Source organism: Myzus persicae, unplaced genomic scaffold, assembly GCF_001856785.1.
Source record: "Myzus persicae strain clone G006 unplaced genomic scaffold, MPER_G0061.0, whole genome shotgun sequence".
NCBI classification, from domain to species: domain Eukaryota; kingdom Metazoa; phylum Arthropoda; class Insecta; order Hemiptera; family Aphididae; genus Myzus; species Myzus persicae.
In genome coordinates this window covers 3,417-30,746 of record NW_019103905.1, presented here as the reverse complement: position 1 = coordinate 30,746, position 27,330 = coordinate 3,417, and the positions used below count along the sequence as shown (strand labels likewise).

At 30.3% G+C, this 27,330-nt stretch overlaps 2 protein-coding genes and 1 long non-coding RNA gene across 4 annotated transcripts; 1 reads left to right on the top strand and 2 right to left on the bottom strand.

The window, feature by feature from the left end:
- Positions 1–380: 380 nt before the first annotated feature.
- LOC111036142 lies at positions 381–21,526 on the top strand. 2 transcript variants are annotated; one of them, XM_022318051.1, is made up of 20 exons: positions 381–675; positions 8,004–8,182; positions 8,291–8,497; positions 8,743–8,898; positions 9,008–9,141; positions 9,199–9,349; positions 9,435–9,613; positions 9,681–10,003; positions 10,748–10,920; positions 11,408–11,625; positions 12,096–12,541; positions 13,346–13,550; positions 13,653–13,926; positions 14,036–14,169; positions 15,473–15,584; positions 17,172–17,606; positions 20,619–20,736; positions 20,805–20,965; positions 21,045–21,193; positions 21,260–21,449. In XM_022318051.1, the coding sequence occupies exons 1-20, from the start codon at positions 636–638 to the stop codon at positions 21,447–21,449; spliced, it is 3,984 nt and encodes a 1,327-aa protein (XP_022173743.1). In that variant the 5' UTR covers positions 381–635. The 2 variants fall into 2 exon arrangements, with proteins under 2 accessions (XP_022173743.1, XP_022173742.1); XM_022318050.1 differs by having other exon boundaries at positions 636–675; positions 12,093–12,541; positions 21,260–21,526.
- Positions 13,485–16,400, bottom strand: LOC111036144. Its single transcript, XR_002604734.1, has 3 exons — positions 15,680–16,400; positions 15,457–15,599; positions 13,485–13,592 (listed from the first exon to the last, which is right to left on the bottom strand). It is a non-coding gene; the product is annotated as an uncharacterized LOC111036144 (long non-coding RNA).
- On the bottom strand, positions 21,526–26,987 carry LOC111036143 (dehydrodolichyl diphosphate synthase complex subunit DHDDS). Its single transcript, XM_022318052.1, has 5 exons — positions 26,439–26,987; positions 24,945–25,106; positions 22,935–23,083; positions 21,883–22,067; positions 21,526–21,811 (listed from the first exon to the last, which is right to left on the bottom strand). The coding sequence occupies exons 1-5, from the start codon at positions 26,597–26,599 to the stop codon at positions 21,605–21,607; spliced, it is 864 nt and encodes a 287-aa protein (XP_022173744.1). The 5' UTR covers positions 26,600–26,987; the 3' UTR covers positions 21,526–21,604.
- Positions 26,988–27,330: the final 343 nt, after the last annotated feature.

Below are 27,330 nucleotides of genomic sequence, written 5' to 3'. Positions count from 1 at the left end.
AATCGAACGCCGGACGTCGCGACGCCAGGAACAATAATTATCATTACAATAATCATAAAGTTATGATGATGTGATGGTATAGTACCTAATAAGACGATCTTATATTTTTTTTTATATATTTGTGATAGTGCAGTTCAGTGCAAGTGGTTAGGTATAACGCGTGTGCGTTTTTCCGGTCGTCTCGTCGTTTTGGCCGTATAATATAATTATAGGGACACCTCATTTCCGGTCCGCGAAACCGTGCACGATCGTATAAAATATTATAAAATTACGCGTGTCAGCTAGTTAAATATTTTGTTATCGCTTCCACCGCCGCGAGAGTGTTCACCATCGTCGTCGTCGTGGACGTCTGCTGGCGCTCAGCTGACATGTGACCGATCGTCGGACTGAAACAATAATAATAAAAAAAAAAAAAAAATTAAAAATTAAAAAACCGAAAAACAACAAATCCGCGACATATAGTGAGACGGTGTGCGTGTGAGCGTGCGGTGCCGGTTACGCGTGTGCAGGACACCTCGCAGAGCGCTGCCACACGCAAGGACGACATAATAATAATAATAATAATAATAATAATAATAATAAAGTTATTATAATTATTATTTTACTATCGCCGAAGCCGTCGATTCCACGACGCAATGCACGACAGACTGGGCTTTATAGTCGCCGTCATATCGTGTGAGTACCTTAGTGGCTACTGCCTACCCTCGTGTATTACCTACATAGTATGTACAACGCAGACGACACTTGGGGCGTGAATTTCGACGCGAATCGAATTTTTTTTTGATCGAGGGCTGTTAACTGCAGTTATATCGCTTTTGAGCACACGAAATTCGTTTACGCCCTATAATCGTCAATAATAACAGTAACAAATCTCGGGTGATAATTACCAACATATATATATATATTATAATATTGAACACAATATCGTATATTATACGACCCCTAAGTTCAGATAATTCGAACTTTAAATCAACCATTAATCCCTCCCCCCCCCCAACCGATCGATACTACTAGTCAAAAAACAGTGTATTGTCGTGTTGTTCACACTAGGCGGCTAAAAACGTGTGAAATAGGTGCCAACTACTATCAATTGATCAGTGGCGTACTACTAGGGGGCTAAAGGGGCTACCCCACCCACAATATTTACGTACATCACGATCACGTATTTTTTGTGCTTATTGACATTTTAACAATACACCAGTATACATTTTATTTTGTTTTAATACAATACAGGCCATGGCCCAGAATCTAAATGAGACATATTATTATACATAGCCATATAGGTTAGGTACATTTGATAATAATTACAGTAACATAATAATAAATGGAATAAATATGTAATAACAATAAATAGTAAATAATAATGGTGGAGACGACGACCAGTTGACGAGGTCGTCTAAGCATAATTATTGTGAGGTCTTCATAGTATTTTTTAATTATTATTTATTAAGTTATTAATACATTATTCTGTGTTAAACACGTGGAGTCATATATTTGTATTCACATTCCAGACTGTGTATAAATGGACTATGGAGTAGTACCAGTAGGTGATTTGTGGCAAATGGTGATAGAAATTGTTTGAATAGTTCTATGAGGTTTTTTATTACCCCCCACCCCTTTTAGAAATCCTGGCAACGCCACTGATAAATACGACGTAGTTTTAATAATGTATATTATATTATATTAAAGCTGATGTATAATACACTTTAATATAAATTAGGATTCGTGATAGACAACACGGACGCAATACCTAAGTAATATAATATCAATAGTCTTAAACTGCAAAAATTCATCAGGTTTATCTACTTTTAAATTCCTTCGACAAATATGCAAAGGTCAATAAAATAATATTGTTATACTATACTAGTATACTACCATGCATTATGCTCTAATGGCTAATAAGAAGAGGGCAATATTAAAAATGATTAATTATTATAAATGAGTAATAACTATAATGGATATTTTTTATTTTATTTTCACATTAAATAGCAAATTCAATATCTTAATTTATGATTGATTGCAATTTGCAATACAACACAATATAGCAGTGGTTCTCAAACTGTGGTACTCGTACCCTTTGGGGGCACTTAATATTTTGTAAGGGGTATGATTCTGGCCAATAAACCTTCATATTTAAATAGAGAAAAGATTTTTTTATATATTTTAGTAACCTAGAAGGCGTACAGTGTAAAATTGTACGGGTAAAAAGGGGTACAGTGTCAATACATGTTTGAGGACCCCTGTAATATAGTATTAATACATTTAAAAATGTTGTTGTTGTATAATCGAGGCATTTATAGAGTGTAGTCTAGTAAAGCTGTAATTTCCCTAAATTCGAAATTCTCTTTTAGGGAGGCAACCTTAAGGAAAGGGAAAATACCTTTTCTTGTCCCCCAACCATACGTCTACGGACTTCTGTGCAGTCATCTCGTTATACGCTGATCCCATCACATGTTGTCCTTTAAAACAAACATTAGAGGTTAGAACTCGTTAAAATTTCCGTCGGATGTGCAGTTGTAATTACATCTATAATATTATATTTTATAATGTTAACAGTGTACATTTACTAGATATTATAGGGTATTGGGTTCACTATTTGTCATTTTGACGGTGTAAAAATGAACTGAGGTCTGAGGTGTGTAGGTACGGTATACTCGTGTCAATGTTAGTTTAAAATTCTCAAATAGCTACAAATCATTGTAGATTGCGGGCTATATAATATTGCGCAATAATATAATATTCAGCTACAATAAATTCGTACCTACTGCGCTCTCATGTTTTGTCCATTTTGGGTAAACTTAAGCTCGTTTGAAATCGATATTAATGTTATTTTTACGTTCTGAGTAATTTATTTAGCTCTGTTATGATTAATTTTAGTGTGAATTTACCTATTTCCACATTTAAAAATAAGAATATTATCAGGTGAATGACATAATGTTTGTTATATTTTAATTTCAAAGCGACTTGTGAGCGTTTTAAAATAGTAAATTGTTTGTACATTTTAAAATGCTTATAAATCGCTTTTAAATTAAAATATATAAAAAACCAATTCACTCTAAAATGAAATATAATAGAGTTAATTTAATTATTTGCTATAGTATGCATTCGTGAGACTCTTAAAACAAACATTATCACACGACAAACGGAATTTCATTATATAATCGTAAAATATATTATGTTTAAAAATGCAAAAAACTGTTCTTCGCCGCAAAGCTAAAATAAATAAAATTGTCAATCTCGAAACATACCTGTTCAATTCAAAAACATCATAAATCATTCATTCGTAGAAAATTATTTTTTAATAAAATATAACGAATATTTTAAAACATTATCCTATTGTGTTCCTAAAACTTCCTTCAGATATAGGTAGGTACATACCTACTGCAATAATTGTATAAGATATAATATATTGAATACCTATCAATCATAATTTATCCAGTGGCAAATCACATATCTAATGCATAGGTAACAATCATCGTTCATGTTAAATCACAGTACTACAATACCGACAATCAATATAATTAGGTACTTCTGCAAACGAAATAATGTATTACCTACTTATTTATTTTGCAAAAGATTATTGGAGAGTGTAGAACTAAATTCAAAACTATTTGAACGTTAGTGCAGTGAATACCTAATATTATAATTTCAGAAGTCGCTCCTCTACTATGATATTATTATCAGTTGCTCAAACACAAATCAACTCAATTTAATCACAAGAAGGGGGGGGGCAAATACGGAATGACAAAAATCGTAGTTGGTACATAAAACATAATTATTTCCTAACGATTCGTATATACGGTCAGTTGAATAAAAGTGGACGCTGCCGTGATTACGCCAATTATTATCGAATATATAAGTAGTCGATTTAATATTTTATTTTGTTTTTATCTATAAATCAGGCCCACTATAGGAATACGAACAGGGCTTTAAATGAAAAACCATAACACACCTCACTCAACGTGTCACCGATGATTTTCGAAAATATATCGTCGTTGTTCGGAACGGCGAAAGTGAAAGTCCACAAATGTATTATACTTTTTTTTTTCATTTCAAGTGTAACGAAATAAAGTTCATTAAACATTTAAAGCACCACTTGTACTGGTAGTTTATTTATTTTGAAAACAGAATAGCTTTATAACACTATAAAATATATACCTACTCAGTTACGGTATCATTTAAAACAATATAATGGACGTTCACTTTTGTTTCATATACACGTTTTTCAAATAAATACGGAATTTTGTCAACAATGACAACTGTTTGGATAGACTGCTAACTTTACTTATTTGATAGTAAAATTATGTTCGTTTCCGTCACCACAATAAAATATATTTTACACGCGCACTTGTAATGTGTCATCTTGTGTAAATCTTAAGACATTACTAATTATACTGTGCAGAAACATTTGCAATAAATCGATATTTTAATTAAATCATAATACATGTGCAGTCGGCTTCGTCTAATCAGAGTATAACGATGTTAAATATACTACGCAAAATGTATTTTAAAGGTAAAAAAAACAAAACACAAAACGTTCTGTAATAGTATGGCTTTTAAACATGAAACAAATAATCTGTATTGTGTTTAGTTTGTATACGAGAGTAATAATCATCAATAGAGAAATTTGTTATCACAGTTATGAGTTTTTTTCACTTTCAAACATAATAATCATTAAACAACACACCAGCATTCAGTGGTCGGGTTGCCTGCTTACTTATACGTTATTTCACTTGCATATAAAAACATAACTGGTGTGAACAAAATTGAAAATAAATAAAACTGAATTTTTATGCATGGCATAGACGGCACACTACGATAAATCCTTATTTAATATTTCTGGAGTTCAAAAGTACTAAAAGTGATGTATTTATGTGCACATATTATATTGTGTATGCGTAACAATACCTATACTGCTTAAGTATTTAACATGTTATGTTGATTAACTGGTATATATAACTAGTAGAATATCTGAACTGTTTCATTTTTTTTTATGTTTTACAAGATGTATATAAATTATCTGTTTTTGACTACCTATATATAATTTTGAGAAATTTGTTGATAAAATGAAAAATACATTTTTTATATGAATTTATCAATCGGTTAGGTAAAAGTTACAAATTCAACGTAATAGGATTATAGAAAAATATTATTTATATTATGTTTCTATGTTATATAATTTCTTTAAATTATCATAAAACAGACCTCTCTTAATTTAATTATTTCACGTCTCACTAGTCGTTACAGCTAGTTATTCGTCATTTAAAGACGCCTGTGTGTGAGTGACAAAAAAAATATATTTTATTATAGAACAACACAAAAAAAATACGAAGTACAAAGTAATATAACGTAAAATAAATGTTTTTTAACAAGTTATTATTTGAACTATTTTAAGAACCCACTGATTTTATTTAAAATATTTTTTTATTGGGTACCTACTCGACTAGATGATGTTTTCAATTAGGGTTAAAACACTTTTATCGATTTTCTTATACGTCAACAAAATGCAATACCTATAGAAAATATAATTCAAAAATAAATCTATATATTTATTAATTATTGTAATGCTAGCCCAAATGATGAAGAAAAATATTTCATAATATGACCGGAAATAATTTTGATTATGTGCTTTTCCTGTATTTTAAACATTCCGAGTTCAATTAAAATAAATAATAAGAAAATAATATCTCATTCAAAAACAATAATTCGTATAAAAACACACTATTTCTCGCTTACGCAATCACAGTGTTATATAATATGACCAGTTGCACGTCTTATAAAACAATATTGGAATTTGTTTTCGACAATTAAACAGATTAATTTACAGATACGTTCCATATACTATGTATATGAAGTTAACTAGTACAATAAACACGTAGGTAGGTATAAGATAATCGCAATTATAGTCAATCTCGTGATTGTTCTTTTGTTTAAAAAAAATACACGGTCTTAAAGTAATGACAAAATATTTCAGCATAATATGACAATTTATTGTACTAATGTGATTTTATTTTATTTTTGAACTTTTGAACAGAGTCATGCAAAATTGTAATTTATACAAATTACATTATTATTTAGTTTTATTAAGGAACCGACGAACGCGTTTTCGGAACGTATAATATAATGACATTTTTACATCTGATATTAAAGTCTGTAGGTGTACTATATATCATTATATAGTTTGGCGTCTTGTGGATTAAAACTTTATACCCGCGCACGTAGTATATAGGTATATATATTATGTACACACAGTCAGGGGTTAAATGTAAATACAATATAGTGTCTTAAGCTGTTCCTTGCATTTTATATTCATCCACTCACATTCAGAGTTGAAGTAAATTAATTCGTTTTTAAATTCAACCGACATCACTAAACAGTTAAAATTCATCAGTTGTATACAGTCGAGTTTTCTCAATTGAGTAAGAAATCGAATTCAAACGTATATCATCAATTTGAACTGAAACGTCTCGAATTCAGTGGAATGAGTATTATTTGTCTTTCAAACGTCTTATATTGTAATCATCAAGATAAAATAAAACTACTGAACTTATTACTGCGGTGTTATTATTCATACAACGATGTTAAAATATTATTTGCATTTAAAAGAGTTGCTTCAACAGCTCAAACCAATTCAATTAAGTTAATTTTTTCCTATCGGAAATTTAACTTAATCCCCCAAACTGGAATACAGCAAACAATATTTATAATAATGTACATTAACATACATTTAAAATTATTTTTTTATAACAAAAATAAACATTAAGTAACCATAATTAAATTTATAATACCATAATATTATTGTACTGAACTCTGCACTGAATCTAAATTAGTAAAACACATAAATATAATGTTCTATGTTTATATTTAACTACCACTTTAATAACATACTGAACCTACACCAACCTATACCAACCTACTATTTTATTATGATAATAACATATTATAAAATATGCTATTATACAACGATATTCTTCCTCCCTCTATATTCCCCAATCTTCCATCAAAAATGTATGTATTTATTTTAGTATAAAAGTTAAAACCACAAAGTTTTAAGATAAAATATAACTACTTGAATATATCTTTGTAGTAGGTACAATATTTTTTATCAAGCTAAACGCATGTTAATTACTACGAAAGTCATCATATTATATTTCATTTATGGTTTATATGTACCATAATTATTATTATCTTATAACTAGTATTAATTAACATATTTTTTAATTATACCAATTTCATACATAATTAATTTTTATTGGTATGGAGGTGTGTTATTTGGTTTGAATATTTTAAGTTATGTATCTAAGATACAGTGGTGTAGTATTTTACCTAAAATCTCTTTTTATTATTTTATGAGTATCTGAAAATTACACGACCGTAATTTTAGTTACCCGAGTTCGTACATAGACATAGCTATAAGTTATAAACTGTACTTCAAATAATATAACTGCACAAGAAAAAAAAACAATCGATCATAATTATTATAAATAATTGTCATAGATATTTTTTAAACATTATTACATGAAAAATAAAATTGACGAAATCCTTTCAAAAAAAATAAGTGTATAATGTTGACAAAATTGTATTCTAATTGGTTTATCATTAAGAATAAAAAATAATATATCATTGTCGATGTCTTATTGTTACTAGGTATTATACTAAAGTATACACTGCACCGCACATTATATAAGTAGGTAATAATTAAAAATGAATGTAGATACAATATTAAATCACGCATGTTTTATTAGATTGAGTAAGTTATACATAATCTAATTAATAATAATTAGCCCATTTGATAAATTAAATTATTATTTTCTATGTGCTATGTACATTTATTTTAAGATATGTATATAGAAATAGTTTATAATAATATATGCAGGTATATGTATAGATTAACTAAATTACATATTAAATATCAATACATTATTGTAATCTCGAAATATCAACACATAAAAATTATGTGCGTATTCTCAATAATTACACTCGATATTTCGCATCCGACATAGGTTATCTGGTTCAAACCAGCTTTTGCAATCGTGACCTGTTTCCGGAGGGCATTCAGCTCGGCTACAGATGGAGGGCCACGACGCACGTGGGTACCGTGTTCCCTTCGGAGCACTTGACCAACTATTCGGTGGAAGCGTACTTTTTAGTTCAGAACGATCAAAATTTCACAAACTTTCAAGTATGTATACGGGGTGATTCGAACTGTTCGTCAAAACAGACGACAAATCACGACATTATTTAATATTATCGAACGACTAGATCTTAACAATAAATGTCCTGATATTAGATCAAAGAATTCAAAACGAGTGAGACCCAACAAGAGTACCCGTGGATAACCCTACCGTTCCGATGCGTTTACAGAGACGGCGAAGTACAAAAGTTCGAGAGCGAAAGCGGCGACGTGACTGGATCATTGAACATCAAAAGAGCATTGGCCACCATGTTTCAGCTGAAATTGGATTCACTGAGACGACCGTCGTTCGCCGCACAAGAGGTAGGTACATATTAATGGACGAGATATTCCACCGCGGCGTTCCAATACCGTATGGGTACCTACAGGGTTGGGCCGAAACCTTGATAAAGTATTGATTTTTGGTTTTTGATTTCGAAAATCTTAATTTTGATTTTTGATTGTTATTTTTTCAAATTGTTCAGTCATTTCCTAGTCTTAACCCTTGATGTACTTATTTAAAATATAAGTGTTAAAAAAACATACGTCATTTAAAACTAAAATTTCAGACAGGAGTCTATGGAAAATGCAACGTTCAGTACCTCGTGACCAAAGAAAATAACAACACGAATGTAAAGAAAATAATCAACTTTTCGGCTTGTGACAATAAACTTGGACAACAGTGGAGCAATACGCCGGCTTTCACGTGTCCATCGAGTTATCAAGTAAAATTAATTTAAAGTTTAAACGAGCTTTGAGTTTTGGTTTAGATATTTTCTACTCCAAAATTAGTAAATAATAAATTCTGTTATTTTAAAAATATTAAACTTTCAGGATGGAAGTATGAGCCACAGTGTTCGGAATTATAATCTGGACGAGATGAATGTGATTCGGTATTTGAATAGTATCGGTACAGTAGAGTTCCAACCATTCCAAGCATTAGCAGAATCTCATCACATCTTTGTGAAGTAAGTCTAAAAAATTTTACACACAAATAAGATTCACTATCACCAGATTCTTAACAGCCAAACATTTGAGCTGGATGATATTTTTCCGATTGGAGAACCAACAACGTTGGCAGCCAAGTTGGACGACTCTATTGAGTACGATTTTAATCACTATGAAGATCCTACAATGGGTTTCAAGCCTTCCAACAAGTCTCTTCTTTTGGCAGAAGTAATGTTCATAAACATTATTTTATTACCTGCCAACTAGTGTCAATAAACTACGTATTATACCTATTATATAAATTATTTTATAGATTCTCGATGCACTCGGCCAACTCACAGAAAGTTTAAGTTGGGAAATTGGGACAACTAACCTAGACAACCAGACTGAATTTAGAGCTTTAGAGCTCATGTGGTGGTTAGATACATCTGACTGGACTACATTATACGATACTATAAAAATCGGAACCAGTTACTCACAAGAAACCATACAGTTCGTACGATTTAAACTGGTAAATTATTACAACCGTGTGCCAACATTTTACTTGCTTTTTTTCTAGACACTTCTTTTGGGACTTGGTGCCACAAGTTGGATCAGCTTCTTCAGTTGAATTTATTCGTGAACTAATTAAGACACAAAAAATAACAAGCTTTTTGGCTACTGGATTGTTAATAACTTTTCCGTACCACGTTAGGTATCCAAACGAAAAACTCTTAAAAGAATCCGAAATTTTATTGTATCTAGATAGAGATCTAGAAAATGAAGTGAGAAAAGTAGCGATTTTGAGCTTTGCTTCGTTGATACATAAGACGTGTGGTAAGGGAATGTGCTCAGACGATACGCAGAACAAGTACATCAAATTATTTTTAGACAAATTCATAGGTCAGTAACATGATTGTTTTTAAACAATTTTTTTTTAATATAATTACAAAATACTATGGCTTTTAACAACAAAAACGGCAACAAATAATATTTTTGTCATTCGATATTATTTGTATTATTTTGTACAATCATTTTTTATTTATATATTTATCTTATTTATCGAACAGAGAACGAAAAACATCAGCGTTTCGACTTCTGGTACAAATATATAGATTGAATGAACATTAATTGTTGCTATAAGCAAAATTGTTGGTTAGATATCAATTGATCAATTTCACTAACACAATATGTAAACATAACAGTAGTTATGGATAATATTTTAACATCCCTACCCATCAATATTAATTTCACAAATTATTGTTAGTCAATTGCATAAGCTGCAATAAGCTACAAAGTAAAAACATTAAAATATTTAGTTTTTTTTTTTAATCTGTTAAAAATCGTGATTAATTAGTATTTTAGTTAAATTATTAACCGATAAATAATCTATTCATAAATTTATCACTACTTCATTAACTATTCATGATATTTGAATATCTACGATGCAGACCATCGTATCTTATTGACAAGATTAGTTTATTAATAATATAGTAATGAAAATAATTTTTCACTGTTTTGTTGTATAAACTTACTATTAATTGTAATTACTAATTTGTATTATTACAAATTACAAATAGATCGATAACACAATTTTTATCATTTTATTTCTTTATATACGTTGATTCTAACAATTGTACGTTTTAGAATCCACTTCACACAGTCGACAAATGTTGTTCATCGAAGCGTTCAGTAACATGAAAATCGACAATATACTAGACTTTTTACAACCGATTATTACAGATCATAACCGTTCTAGGCACATCCGATTAGTCGCTATTTGGGCAGCGAAATCGGCCACTACTGCCCACCCAGATAAGGTATATTACACTATTATGTTATATCATAATATTTAATAACTAACTGATAAATAGCTCGTGCAAAACCTCGAAAGTCAAAAAATGAATACTATTTTTTTTGAACTTTATTGGTCCATTGTAGTTTTTCACTCATTTTGATATCATGATAAATTGATAACTAATATTTGACAGTTATTTCATAAGATAAAATACAAAATATAAAACCTCGTATCTCTATCGATAAAAGTAAAACAAACTTAAAAATGTTTTAGACTACCACGATTTTTCACTTCTCCTATACAATCTGATAAAAATGACTTGAGGTTTTGCCATAAAGCTAACGAATTTTATATATAATTATACATTAAAAAATCAAATGTATATACAATACAATTTATTGAAATATAGACGTATTAAATAATGATGATGATATTCATAATAATGTGTAATATAAATGTATATAAAAAATAGTTTAAATATAATACCTTTGGCTTATACACCTACTCAGGTCGCTGAAGTATTTTGGCCGATATTGACAAACCACTCTGAGCCTATGGAAATCCGAACATCCGCACTAAACATGCTCATGATGTCCCAGCCGACCGTGTCACGGTTTTTAACACTCTACTGGTTCATGCAAGCCGAACCTAGCCAACAGATTTATAACTTTTACTACACAACGATCAACTCGATGGCCAACTCCAAGTATCCTTGCTACGACAAATAGTAAGTTAATATCTACGTACTGACAACTGGAGATATCGGAATGCTTGAATTATGTCGCTGGACGCAGTAATTTTTTTTTGAGATCTTTAATTGTTGTGACTATATCCAACTATTATAGATGATCTATTTTGTTTGGTAAACAAATTTCATATCTTTATTTTTCGTAAGTGAATCAACATTTTCAAATATTAATGATGGTTTAGTATCAATATAAATTACTTTTCTAAAACGAAGAGTCCAGACCATCGTATTGGACGGCGTTACGTATAGGCAATATAGGTACATTACTGCGATGATTCTAAAACTAATCATTTAAACTTTATTTATTATTTTATTAGGCAATTAGTAATTACATTTTATATTCCAAAAAAATTCAAAAATTTAAAAATCCCATTTACAACGACATGAGAACTGACAATATTATAAGCATGTTGATAAATGCAGTAAAATGAAATTTCTTCCCTCAGCAGCAAAATAGCCGCGCAAATCGTAAGGTTCGTGCAGCATAAATGGCATCACTGGGCCACCGGAAACTACGTGTTGGACTACGAGGACCCGATGAGGGGGTATGGCGGAATCGTCCAGACCATCCTGATGGCCAACCAGCGCACCGGGTTTCCATCCGTGCTCAGGTTGACGGCCGAACAACACTCGTTCGGCACATCATCTGAATTTCAGATCCACATAAAAGCCGAAGGACTGGCTGACAGCTTGAAGAGGGAACTGTTCAATACCATGGTGAAACCGTCCGGCGAAACAACCGACTCGTTCAAGCACCTGCAGGACGTGCTCGAAAAGGCCAAGTTCACCATCCGGGAGGACGAAAACCTTCACTTTGAGACCATTATCAAAATTAACGAGCAGACCATCTACTGTCACCACTTGAACCGCACCACGTTCAAGAGCTTCGCCCACGGTACGACTTGCATGATGTTATACTGACTACTGAGTGTCTTTCCGCGTCCATATCTGCCAATGACTATTTTTCCAATCAATATATTTGATCTTGGGTTAGGCAATTCGAATACTAATCTTATTGTTTCCGTGTTTTATGACAAACATGGTATAATTAAAACTTTAAAATTTGAATTTTCCACGAAATACTCGAATAGTTAAATGTATAGCTATATCTACGAAATTACGTAACTACAGCCGATGCCAATAAATAGGTTTCAAAAGTCAAAATATAACCCAATGACAACTGCCAGAAATTCGGTAAAATTAAAATATAAAAATGTATGCATGGTTCGAGTAGGTAGGTAAGTTTCATAATATCATACTATCGTCGACTTAGTATTCGGGCCTTGCAGCAATATTGCTGCAGAATATAGCAGAGTAGTATATGAATACGTATTAAAGTAGGTACAAAGAATTCATAAACAAAATTTAATATTGCCTATTTTTCATATATTATCTGATTTTTTTGAATTTTTAAGGAATTTTTAAGAAACTTGTTAAAAATAAAATAAAATTTGTATTACATAATATTATTATGTTTGTTATTTCCGCGACATAGCTATAAATATGTACCTAGTTAAAAGGATAAATAATCGTCGTATCTTTGATATGCAAGCAGCTCTTTAAGACTTTTGTAAAATTCCAAGTCCTTTCAAGTCACCTCCCTCCTTCGACGATGACCAATTATAATGAAACAATATTAAGATTAATTATAAGACGTATGATTTTAAGTATAAATAACATAACGGGCTTACCGTTTCAGTATTGAAGAGGCTGAGTTCGTTGTATTTCCAGTTCAGTTTGAACTACCAGCGTCTATCGTTCCCGTTACGTTTCCAGCGGACGCACTTTACCGATTTTGGAACTCCGATCCTACTACAGTTTAGAACGGCCTCATTACTGTCATTACGAGGAAGCATCAAGCAAACCGAGAGTGGCAAGTCAAGGGACGCCGAACTAGACTTCCGGTAAACGCCACTCTGATTTCAATAGCGCCAGAAATAAAAATTCTAAAAATAAAAATGAATTGTGTTTCATGATTTTTGTGTCTTTGTAACGATATGTTATAGATACTCCATGGATACTGTGACCAGTCTGAAAACCTTCAACCCGCTAAGCAGTACCTGGCGGGGTGCCGACCGTTTCCGTTGTATTCATGCAAGAATACCGTTTTCCACCGAGATAATAACACACTTTTTCAGATCTTACGTAAAAGCATCAGCTTATAGGTACAAAAATTTCGTTGACGGGTCAAAGCTGGGAATCGTGTGGCATTCCGCTACCAAACTGGTTCCACCGGAAAACACGTTACCGGTCGTCAAGAAAGACGAATTACTCACCGATGTAATTTTCCAATTTTTCTTTTTCTTCGTTCTAAATATATTTACCCATAATCATATCAAAATATACAGTATTGATATTTTGGTTAATACGATTAATTGTACGTCTTTAGGACTGGGCTTTCGAGTCAAGAGATTTGGGTGCGAAAATTGCCACTACCGTTTTTGACTGTCAAGATGATGGAAAATTTTCCAATTCGTTGATCATCATCAAAGAAGCATTTCAAATTGGTAACAAAAACTATCAGTGAGTATTTTACGGTTCAAAAATTAATAATATTTTAGAATGTACATTCTATTTCTCAATTCAGTTCATCAATTCTCTGGAAATAGAGCAACTACTACCCTTCCCCTCAACAATTAACTAAATAAAATAATATGTTTTTAGTGTTCTATATTTAACTAAAAGTATCTTACACATCTACAAAAGAAATCGTAAATAATTAAATAAACTACCTAACATATAAATTTCACATTATTAATATTTAATATTTGTTTTACCTGCTACATAATATAGCTATTTTTTTATATTAACAACTCAAATGAAAGTATATAAATAATCCGAAATATTGTATGGTTACGGCAAGATGATCAATTCGATGAATTCTATTAATTTCCAATTTCTATATATTCTATATTTCATATTTTCACATACGAGGTACGCCTTCGCGGATTAGTACAATTTCATCACGTGCCTGGGCTACATAAACCGACACAATACCCGGAGTCCCGGTCATACCTTTCACAAACTAATAATTGAGTCGTTTTTCGTCTACTAAATATTCATCCAAACATCCATCAATTTGGAGACTTAAAAATGCACCCCAAAAAGAAAAAAGTATTAAAACATTAAAACATTAAAAATTCAGCAGTTCCTATTTTGCAGTCAAGAACCACAATCAAAAAAAGTTATCGAAATAAAAGTGAACATTTCAAAAAAATAAATATGTACAGATTATAATAACCGTACAACAATTGATTATCTCCATGTTGTTGCATACAGTTTTCAATTGCAAACATAAAAACTATTTACCTTCATATTAACATTATCAAATGGGGAAAAATACTTGCCTACATTGTATTTTGTTTTTTGTGTATAATTAGGTATATTTATCTATTATGTATACGCCTAAAATTATTTATAAAAAAACTAATTTATTAATATATGAATTTATTGTTAGTTATGTAAACCTATTTTGAAATAATAATTTAAGAAAAAAAAATATTTCAATTTTATGTGAACCTATTTTGAATTAACAATACCTATATTGAACATGCGAACAATGTATGGACGAACAATTTTCGTATTCGAACAATTTCTGCGAGAGCAACTGTCGCGCGAACTATTTTCGAAGAACAATAAAATTGACGTATATCCCTCGAAATCACCACTGACACACACATACCTCAAATCACATTACGATATGATTTATAAATGTATTGGTACTTAGATTATAATATGTACCAGTAATACCAGCAGTGTACCATTATTAGTATTAAATAATATCCATATACAACTAATTTAAAATCTAACCGTTTTTGTTTTTCAGGGCCATACCCGGCGGCGTTGCTTTCCTGGGCATCTATTCGCTCGCCAACTATTTCACGTTCATTCCTCCAGAAGACAGTTGTGGTCTAGTATTGTCCCTGTCACCGTTGCAGGTTTGTCGTCGAATACTTACATAATATAATTTGTTTTACTGTCTATATATTATTAGTTGTATCCAATACACTAGCTAGTAAAAATATTATATTACCTGGATTGGCTGGATTGTTTTTAAGTGTATTTGATGAGTAGGGGAAAGAAATAGAAGTTATGATGTTATATTAGGGTAAGTGTATAATAATAAAATAAGCCACCTACACAAAAACAAAAATTAATTCAAACGTCCCGTATATACTTGATATTAAATTCTTGTAAAAATGATTTCGAACGACGCATATTTTGTTTATTTTATATTATATAGTAGTATATTATAGTATAACCAACCTATTCTAGAGAAATCTTAATATTTGTGTATATTAAATATATATAGGCTTAATCTGGAAGTAAAATGGGAGGGGAGAGTTGACCTTCTTGATATTTTATATTAGGGTCAAAGATATCGTTTTAAGTTCTAATTTATAAAAGCTGAGTAATCACAGTGGAATTTAATCTAATTATTAAGTACATTCCCTAGGTAGTTAATTTCTATCTTTACGTATTGATAACATTAAATTATACATAGGTATTATATTATAGATAGCACTAACTTGGTATATTTTCACTGATTTTGCAATTCTACATCACTTCAAGTACCTACCAATATTTATTTTAATGTTTGTATAGATGGCTTTGTCGTTGGTAAATTATTTGTTGTGTAGAAGAGCACCATCCCCTCTCTCACTGTATTTTCAAACCCAATTTATAGGAACAAATTATTTTTAAATTTCCCCCACCAACATAAAAAACAAAACAATAACTTCACCAGTTATCTGCAATATAATATATATAATAACAATGTAATAATATATTATATATTATATACGTAGATATACAATATTTGTGTACCTATATTGACAACTGTCTATTATAAAGAGATAGGAAATTAAAGAAGACTTAAATACGAGATTTGCGAGTAGGTGCCCACTGCCAACATATTGTTATAGCCAGTGTTAAAGGACCATAAATCAAACATTACGAATTTCAATATTTTGATATAGGACATATGAATAGTGAGCATTTCATAATAATAAGCTGTTAAATCAACTACCTATGAAACTTGTTTCGTTGAGAGTCTTGAACTATTAGACTTAGTTTGAGATTATAGGATAATATCTATTAAGTCATAAATTAAAATAATGTTTTAAAACAATAAGACCTTCTTTTATTAAATAAAGTATATAAATATGAATATCAGATTCTTGATAAATAGGTAATTTAATATAAATTATTACGATTTACGATTATTTAATATTTTAGCTCTTAGCTTTTTGATTTATTCATTAGTCTTCAGTCATTATCTGCGTTATGATTATTAGATATTTGTTTCATATAAAACTTGAATTTTTATTTAAAGTTTTCGCACAACGGGGCGGTACCTACAACAGTGTACAACTGATACACAACAGCCCCCCCCCCCTTTTTTTAAATGTATGGTTCCTCAGCAGTCTGTCAGTGCGAATTACAACCACTTGATTGAGCGTACCGCCATACTATGAGCCATACTCGTGTCCGATATTACTTATACATAACACGCTTTGTAACAGGTGGTGCCCGTGTTCGTCCAAGAGGGCAACACTATGCACATCACGATGAACCACTACGACCAGACGCTGTGGGGCCTGATCGCGCACTACGCGCGCATCGCGGACGGCAACCAAGAGATATCGTTCAAGCTGAGCCACTCGAACCGCGAGCGGAACATCACCATCACCAACGGTTACTGGAGGCTACTGCGGTTCGAGGGGTCGTTCATACTGCCGTCCCGCAAGTCCGGCGCCCTGCACCCGCCGCCGCCGCTGCACGGTCAGGCCACCGTGTCTTGGGGCTACCACGACGCGGCCACCACCATGCTCGTGTCCATCAAGCCGGAGAACGCCCGCGAGGAATGGCCCGAACAGTGTGTCATCGATTCGCCCACGTGCCTGCAGACCGCCAGCGACATATCCACCAGTCAAATCATATCGCTGCAATTCGTCAACGTGAGCATCGCAGACGCGTATTACTGCTATAATAATCAACGATGATAAAAACATTATCATAGTTATCGGGACACGATACCCACAGTAATAATAATCAACCCAAGGCTTTTCCGGAGGATTTGACGGCTTGATATGATTAATAATAGATCAATAAAATCGAACTGTATAATAACATTGTGGAAGTACCGATGATTTAAACGAGCAACCGTCAAATCTTCCGAGTTCCGGCTGTTGGGTATCCAGGATGAGGGTGTCATATGAGTATAATACATTCATTTTCGCGATTCCATTACCGCAGCACATCCTAACGATACATCCCTCGACCCAACTGTTATTGCCACTTATTGGGGGCGAATGTAAGTTCCTGCACGAGAGTAGCAGGTACACAAAATACATACGTTAGTTCCTACACGTCTTAAAAAGTTACTTATGTAAGTTCCTACATGGTAAAAACCAGGTACGTATGTTAGTTACTGCGGAAATAGTTAAATATGTATATTGTACACAATTAAATATGTATATACGAATTTAAAAAAACAAATATATTATGATGATTGAAAAAATTGTATAAAAATCGTCATAGTGCATTTTCACAAATAAATATTGTATAATATGGTGATTAAAAAATATAATAAAAATTAAAAATACATAAAATACGAAATTTTATATTTTATGAGGTTTATTTCTATAACTTAAAATCTTAACATATTCGTATTGATTAATTTTGTTCGTTGTATAATCTGAAATTTGTTTATTTATGAAATCTTTTTTTTCGGCGTATTTTTTACTGATTTTTGGTTTTTCGCTACTAATTGTGGTTCTTATTTTAATATATGTATTGACTTGAAAAAATTTGAGAATTTCAATAATTCTGTCTGTGTATAATATACATATTTAACCCTTTCCGCAGTGTAGGGAATTAACATACGTACCCGGTTTTTACCGTGTAGGAACTTACATAAGTACCTTCTTCCGTCGTGTAGGAACTAACATAAGCACCTGTTTTTTACCGTGTAGGAACTAACGTATGTAATTGTATACCTGCTACTCTCGTGTAGGAACTTACTATTCCCCGTTAATGGTTCGCTCTGAAGGTTCTAACTTACTGATTAGGATTGGGTCATCGAATATCGAGTGTAGACGTACTGTGATACAATGATTGAATGACCGTCCATTGCATATTGACACATTATATTTCTCATGTTCAGTGGTCGAAGTGGGGGGGGGGGGTATGGAGGGATGACATCCCTCTACTTTTTTGTATTTACATTTTTCATCCCTCCACTTATTTTGTCTAGAATAACGCATTCCTCCTAAGACTTGTGTTTTAAAATGAAATAATTATTATGATTTTTATATTTATACCTATGTATAAGAAACTTTATTTTTCGTATAGGCCTAAATCTGAATTGCAAGGCATCCCTCCACTTATCTTGAGCCATTTCGACCACTGCTCATGTTACCTATAATATAGTTATTAATTAGGTAGGTACCAATAACCTGCACGCTATAGGTATATTCCGTCACAGTAAAATATTCTAATGGTAAGATTGTGGGCTAAGAGTAGATGTTGGTATAGGTGCTGCGGTACACTAATTAGATATGGTATAAGACAAAAAATGCAATGACAAAATATAAGATCAAATCCTAAATAGTTACAAAAATTGACCAAAAATTAGTGTGTCGTGATAAATATAAAATAGGTGCCTACCCACTTAGATAACCATATTGTGACATTTGTGGCGCATAGGTAAAAATGTTTATTATGCTATTTTATGACTTAATATGAACTATCAATCAGCTCTGTGAAATATAAGTTATAACTCAGACTTCTGTAGGTAGATTTCCGTTACAAACAAAATATTTATTATAAATCGGTAGGTATCCAAGTACTATTATATTACAGTCAACTCGCGATATAACGAATTTCAAGGGACCAAGAAAAAAATTTCTTTATATCGAAAGTTCGTTACATCGAAATTCGTTATATCAAGAGAATATACCAATTGAATTCGTTGTGACGAGATTTAAAGAGATTGTACATATTTATTTAAAAATTTTTTTATTCGTATACATATGTATAAAATATATGAGTCATAAAAGTATGTATTTATTCGACATAAGTCTTATCTTAATTGCGATACTGTACTTGAGTGTCCTATCGCATGATAATCATCAGAAAAACTTCGTAATCTATTATGTAGTAATACCAACATACTTATTTTTATATATATTTCATAGAGTTATACACTAGATACACGTATTATCTTAATTAAAATTAAAAATTCGTAATAAAAAGCTCCAAATTTATAAAAATTCGTTACATCTCGAGAGTTCTGATCAAAAACGCTTCGCTACATCGAGGGGACCAAAATACATTAGGTACATTTGTTCGTTATACCGCGATATTTTCAAGGGACCGGTAGTTTTATTCGTTATATCGAGATTTTCGTTATATCGAATTTCGTTAAATCGCGAGTTGACTGTATATAGCCAAATAAGAATTGAAATATAGGACAGATGTGGCTCAAAGAGTTACCAACTTTCTCAATAGTTTTAACAATAAATTTAAACTCCAAACGACTTGCCTACATACTACCTAAATTATTATCATATTATATTTTGTCTTTACTCTTTAACATTCACAACCAATTCGTTTTTACATTCAGGAGTGTAAAAAAAGTACACAAGAGGTATCGTGTGAGTGTGTGACGTATTACATACGGAGTGATCCGTTTAACGTGAGACACTTATTAAATATTTCAGAAAATCATAACGTTTTTAAAACTATTCCTTATACATAACATTAAGTCGTAAATCTACAATTGTAGAAATTTAGATAAATTTCCTAGCGAGTTAAAATTATGTAAAAAAATTTATTTATTTTTGATAAGTTAATAGTTTTTGAAATATCGATTGTGTTACGTTAAAAGAGCCTCCCAGTATATTAATTAAAAATCAAAATTTGTTTTAAACAGCAATTATAGTCATACATTATAAAACTAATTCTAGCTGCCGAGTTGGATGATAATTACAATGCATTCATTGTTTTCTGATTTTGTAATGGACGAAGGTAATATGACCACCGTCAAATTTACATTTCCAACTAAACTTCCTTGGACCACGCGGGGTGAGTATATATTTTAGAAAGTAATGGCAATTTAGAAATACAAAAGTAAACTTAAAACGTGTTTTTAGGTATCTGCGCGGTTAATTCTGTGACGGCGTTGAGTTTGGACAATTCAACAACGCACAATTTCAAGTTAAATCAAGACTGCTACACAATAGCATTAGCAGACTGTTCTTCATTATCTCGTTTTATAGTAGGCATTAAAATGAACACTATTAATTCAACCTTGGTAAGTATAGAATAAAACATTTGCCAATATGTGAAGTAAGTATAGGATAATATGAAATATTACATTTTTGGTTTTGTAGAGCGTACGGATATTAACACAAAACAGTGTAATGGATATGGTTCAAGAAAATTCAGACATAAAAGTATACATTAATGGAACTGAAATTGAAGTGACCGCAACTGGAGTTCAACACCCACCGAAAAATAAAGATGATATTTTTATTTATAGGTAAGTGCACTAATTATTACTTTACAACTTTAATAAATATTTATTTTAAGGTATAAACATTTTTAGAGCGAAAAAGTGGGATGAAGAAATGACTGATCTAGAAATTAATTCTGGAATAACCGTTCAACATTATGGTCATACGGTCATTATGTTGGTTGAAAGCAAATTGCGTGGATTTACGTGTGGCTTATGTGGAAATTTCAACAGTGAAAACAGTGATGAATTAAATGAAACACCAAAATGTGTACAATTGTAAAAAAAATAGACTTATTAAAAAAATAATATTTAAAATATTGTATAACTTTCATATATAAATAAATGTACTACATACATAATAAATACGTACATATATAATTATTATGTAAATAAATTAAAATTTTATAAATTAAAAAAAAAACAATAATAATATTATCACGCAATTGTATAAAGACTATTTAACCGGTTCTGTTGTACATTTTCAACAAACTTTTCAGCTTTTGAACTCAATCTTTTAGTTGGTAATTTATAACGTAGAAATGCTCTAACATTTCTTTGGTACATGAAAATAGCAATCATAAAGTCCCACGCAGTAAATTCGGGCCATAAGACTGATGTAAAATAAATGTAGCTGTAAGAACACTGAAAAATATAAAATATAGTTGAAACGGCAGTTTCTCTACTAAAAATATTTTCAAAAACAATTAATTTACCTGCCATAACATGAAATCACTCAGTCTAGTCTCACCCGATGTGCGTATTAATAAATCAGGTGGCGGGGACGGATAGGTGTACATACAATTATCTAAAATTTCAACTGATAAATCTGATTCCTCCAAATCATTATTTTTAATACCATTAGATATTTGATTGAATGCATTTGTTAATTCATCATGTCCTAAGAAAAAAAGGTTTCAATATTATTAACAAATATTGTAGACTTGTACAACGCACATAAACAAAATTAATTTGTTAATAAAAACATTTTAAATGAATTATAATCTAATAACAAGTACATAGACAAAATATTTTTATAAGACTCATAATTCACATATTACTCAACATATAAAAACATTCAATGAATCAATCAATAGTAAACATTTTAAATGAATTATAATCTAATAACAAGTACATAGACAAAATATTTTTATGGGACTCATAAGTCATAATTCACATATTACTCAACATATATAAACATTCAATGAATCAATCAATAGTGAGTTAATGGTCTTTTAATCATGATTTAGTTGCCCATTATTGGTCCATTCAATTTTATAATTTTAAAATAATTAGTTTGCCATGCAACTTGGCATAACACTATGATATTTATTAACTGGTAACTATGATATTAAATTAATACTGTACATTACATATGAATTTATTTTGGAAAAATTAAACTAAACCTATTATTAAACTTTAAAGGTAAGGACATAATATGTGTTCTCTCGTTGGATTTTTTCAATATTTTAATTTTAATATTTTACAAGCTCATAATTTGCTTTAAAATTAAACTATGGTAAAAACCAACGAGGAACAAAGATAATGATTTAATTTTTAATTTTTAATTTTGACAATATGGCCTATTTTCAAACTCTCTCAATTCACTCTAATATTAAAGAAAACAACACAAAATTAATTCGAAATTGATATGTTGTATATAAGGCAGAAGCAACATATTATGTAAGTCCTCCTATTCTTAATTGTATTTAATTATAATACATTTAAGTATAAGATTTAAATTGTAAATACAATTATTTCAACTAACCAGTATAAGAAAATGCAACATTTAAATATGTCTTGTTGTTTTGTTTTGTTATAAGCATTGACTCTGCTATTAACTTAACCAAATCATCTGGTAGCTTTTTGATGTTCCCAATAACATTAATACACACACCATGCTCATTCAACTTATCTCTATAACAAAATTAAAACCATTAAATTATTAGTACAATTATTGTATATTAAACTATTAAATTAATTAATATCTAAGGTTTAGATTTAAAAGTAATTATTAAAAAATGAACGAAAGATATTCCTCGATCAATTAATCAATGAAAGTTTGCAAAAACAATTCATTGTTAATGTTATATTTAAATAATATACTAGAAAGTAATCTCATATTATGCCATTATAGCGGATAGACATTGGACATATTGATAAAATACTTATCAGCTCTTATGTGCCTAGCACTTATCTAGTCTTGTGAACGTCTATCTAGCAAGTTATCTATCAAAAATAGCTACATAATATACTATTTTAATGTGTTTTCAATAAGGAGATTGTATATCAGACCGCAATTGTTGACAGAAAAAATGTTTAGTTCATTGGTAAAATGTAGTTACTTTTTATTATTTATTTTATATTTTAAGTGCTTTTATAATTTATTTAACATCAAAATTCTAACCACCTACTTATAACATTATTTAAATCAATAAATATAATTTAATACTGGGTGAATAAATACAAATGTGCTTACCATCATTCATACTATTAATTATGCATTTCAAAACTACTCAGATTCTGTTTTTGTTTTTATTTTTAATAACAGCAGTCTGTAACTTTGCTATATAATAACCTAGTCTTTCGACTACTTTAATTTAATTGATTACCATAATCAATGTGACTTAGGTACCATTGGTAATTGGACCACCTTCTGCCAAAGATCAAAAATAGCAGTAAAAAAATAAAATAAAACATCTCTGTTTGGAATATAATAATTAATGATGGTAGTAGGGATATTCCCAAATTACAAAATGCCATTGCTAATTTTATTAGAAAATTGTTATCTATTGGATATATTGGCATTTCAAAATTTCTGGTTTGTATTTGAACTAATTGTATATCCAATTTAAATATAAATTTAAAAAAAGACTTTTTCAAAATTGTTTAAGTTAAATATTTTGAGCTAAAATCATATTACATGTATTATACCCCATATATTTATTTATTCCAAAAACCATTATACACCATTAGTATCCTAAATAAAAGATATTAAATAACTAAGAACCTTATTGTTGAAGTTTAAATTTAAATGCATCAACTTTATCAATAATATCATATACATAACTATTAGGACTAGTAAAAGGGCTGACTTCATTTAAATTTTAGAAAAGTTGTTATATCCACTGAACATTTATAGGACACTAACTTTAAATATATAAAAATTATTTACCTAAGGTATTTCAAAATAAATTCTTCAAGAATATTTAGACATTTCAAAACTCAGAAACTCAATAACTGCATTATTAAAAGTTAAAAATAGGCTAAGCTTGCTTGGTGAATCATCCTGTGTTATACACAATGACATCCGCAGAAATATTGAATTATTTAATGATATATTAGTACCATACTACAGAGAGAACATTTTTTTGACAATGCTTGAAAAGCATAATTTAACCATAAAGAATAAATTTAGATTTAAGTTATGTTTCTAAATAAAGTATTTATACTCTTTTTAACATGAAATAGTCTCAATGTCTCATTTACTTCAAGAATCATTTATTCAAAACTATGTTATATTAACCAAATATTGCGGTCAATGGATTAACCTAGACAATTTTTGAATATGCCCTACTTAAAAATTAGGCAGACAATACTTGCTGTGCCTTTTGTGGACACCCTGAGTTGTTTATAAAAATATAAAAATCTTTGGCTAAATGTATAGAAATATACAGATATAAATATGTATCAGTGTTTTCATGAACTTAAATTTAAATCGAAAAATATATCTTAGAATTTTGATACTTAATTTTTAATAGTAACTAAAATATATTACTTTTCTTCCAAAAGTCTTTTAAATTTTTCTCTTGCAAGATCAAACAATGCATCGATTTCTTCTTGTGTTCGCTTGAAGTTATCTAAACTGAAAGCGTACACAGTAACTTCTTTTATACCTAAATGCAAGCACCATTGCAATGTTTCAGCTAATTTGTCAAACCTAGAAAAATATGTACATAATTAGTAATTATGGTCAATATTATAGCTTGGTTAGATCTAACAATTAATTGTTTATTAGGAGTACTTGGGCAATAGCATTCTAAATTTAAAAATATACATACATCATATTATAATGTACCTATGTATATTTAATATTATAATATTATAAAAGAATAACTACATTATAAAAGATATAACACTCAAAATATATTATTGTACAGATAAGAACTATAAATCTCGATAAACCCGTAAATCTGACAGCTGAGGCAGCATTAATATTAGTTATAATTTTATAAATAAATCTTTCAACCCATATAACAATTAAAAATAAAAGTTGCAAATCATAAAAATTTAAACTATTAATTATCTTAAATATAGAGTTTAAAATCAATAACTACCTAAATAACCTAAATTAAACCTACTTCAAATATGTTAATCAAACATGATGATTATATTCCAACTGTAAATATCAAAATTTCAACTTAAATTAAACATTCATAATTAGTCCAGTAATACCTAATGGGAACCCAAATTGGATATTTCAAAAAAAAAATAACAATTTTTTTAAAATTACTGTACTTTCGAGTTAATGATTAATAATAGGTAGGTAAACTTCATAAATATTTTACTCACAAAATATTATTTTTTGAAAAAAATTAATTGAAAATACAAATTCAATACATTTATTGATCAATTTACCTAAAGTAGATAAAAAATGTATGCAATATCTCATAGTGAGTAATAACCTTCATAGATATTAAACACCACTGAAGCAGGCCCGGTAATATGGGCCTACGCCTAGAGCGGCATTTAAAAATATTTGCTGTAGTATTTACATGTAAAGGGCGGCAAAACTTAATTTTGCTTAGGTGTGATTACCAAATTTGGCTTGAGCCAAAAATTACTTAGGTTTGTTTTATGATTTATGAAGCATATTCAGTGCTTTTAAGAGGGTCCGGATTTTGTAAACAAGCACATTTAAAATGTCTTAATGACTTAGTGTGTACCTCGGTGTGTACACATAAATAAATCTTTGGCTAAAAAAAAGTAACTTAGCTATACAATGTAATATACCTAATTCAGAAAGAATATTTTCCACTCACAAACACATTGTACCTATATCCAGAATAATAGGTATTCTCACATATTAGAAAATTAGAAAATTAAATTAAAGAAATCTGCCTATGCAAATGTGATTATAATATTATGTTAAAACTTATGATAAAAAAAAATAAAAGGTAGGTAGGTATATCATGATGAAACATAAAGCAAATCAGATACTACCCAAAAGTTATTAAAAGTGTTAAAAGTGCTTTTAAACGTTCCAACTCACCCTCGTACATGGCCTTCTTGCTTGGCAACACAATTCTTCTTAGCATAACGTCTATTACCGTCCATTATAAATGCTACATGTTTCGGTATTTCTCCATACGTTAGCACTTGGGCGCAAAAACGTTGCATCCATGTCATTGAGTTGTCACGTATCCAAGACATGTCCAGGTGTGTGAGGAACAGAACATCTAAGCCATTGTACCAATGTTGTAAGTAGGTATATATCCAAGCAGTTGACCTTTGATCGGTATTTTATCTAGGTATTTTCTTCAAAAAGTACATTATTATGCACTAAATTTAATAACGATCAAATTTAATGTACACCTAATTAAAAATAGTGCAGAGCGCATGTATAAAATAAGAAAAAGTAGTATTATAAATTATTATTAATTTTATTAATGAAAATAACCTAAGACAAAGTACAAAAACCGGAATACGTTTAAAAAGCGCCTGTTGATTAATTATATTTACATTATATTCTATACTGAAGTCAAGGTAGTCGTGGCCCGAGAATACCTATAATGTTATCATAATAATTTGAAACACAAAAATACAAAATTGATAAAACGTTAAAAAACTTGGTACTTGAGATATAAAAACCAAACCTAGAAAATCTGATACGTGTTTCAAGTTGGATGGATAAGACGAAGGGCGTCAAGAATTAATGGTCAACTGGCGGCACTGTAATTCATGACGGCTGAATTTGATGTACCATGAATTAGTATCCATAATCCATTATAATTTATAACATAGCTCATAGGTAAATTATAAAAATTTACAAGTATGAACTTTCTTAGGTTCAACTAGCCACTAGGTTGTAACTTTAGGCAGGTACCTACCGACATACATTAATAGCTGTACATACTATAGATTTATACTAAATAGCACAGTTT

What these genes read in the sequence shown, in the direction of transcription:
- LOC111036142 (XM_022318050.1), top strand. Translation starts at nt 636, where the DNA reads ATGCACGACAGACTGGGCTTTATAGTCGCCGTCATATCGT. An exon ending in ATTTTTAGACAAATTCATAG is followed by an intron (nt 10,004 to 10,747) that starts GTCAGTAACATG and finishes TGTACGTTTTAG; the next exon opens with AATCCACTTCACACAGTCGA. An exon ending in ACTTCCTTGGACCACGCGGG is followed by an intron (nt 20,737 to 20,804) that starts GTGAGTATATAT and finishes ACGTGTTTTTAG; the next exon opens with GTATCTGCGCGGTTAATTCT.
- LOC111036143 (XM_022318052.1), bottom strand. Translation starts at nt 26,599, where the DNA reads ATGTCTTGGATACGTGACAACTCAATGACATGGATGCAACGTTTTTGC. An exon ending in CAAGAAGGCCATGTACGAGG is followed by an intron (nt 25,107 to 26,438) that starts GTGAGTTGGAAC and finishes ATATTTTTCTAG; the next exon opens with GTTTGACAAATTAGCTGAAA. An exon ending in GTGATTTCATGTTATGGCAG is followed by an intron (nt 21,812 to 21,882) that starts GTAAATTAATTG and finishes TATATTTTTCAG; the next exon opens with TGTTCTTACAGCTACATTTA.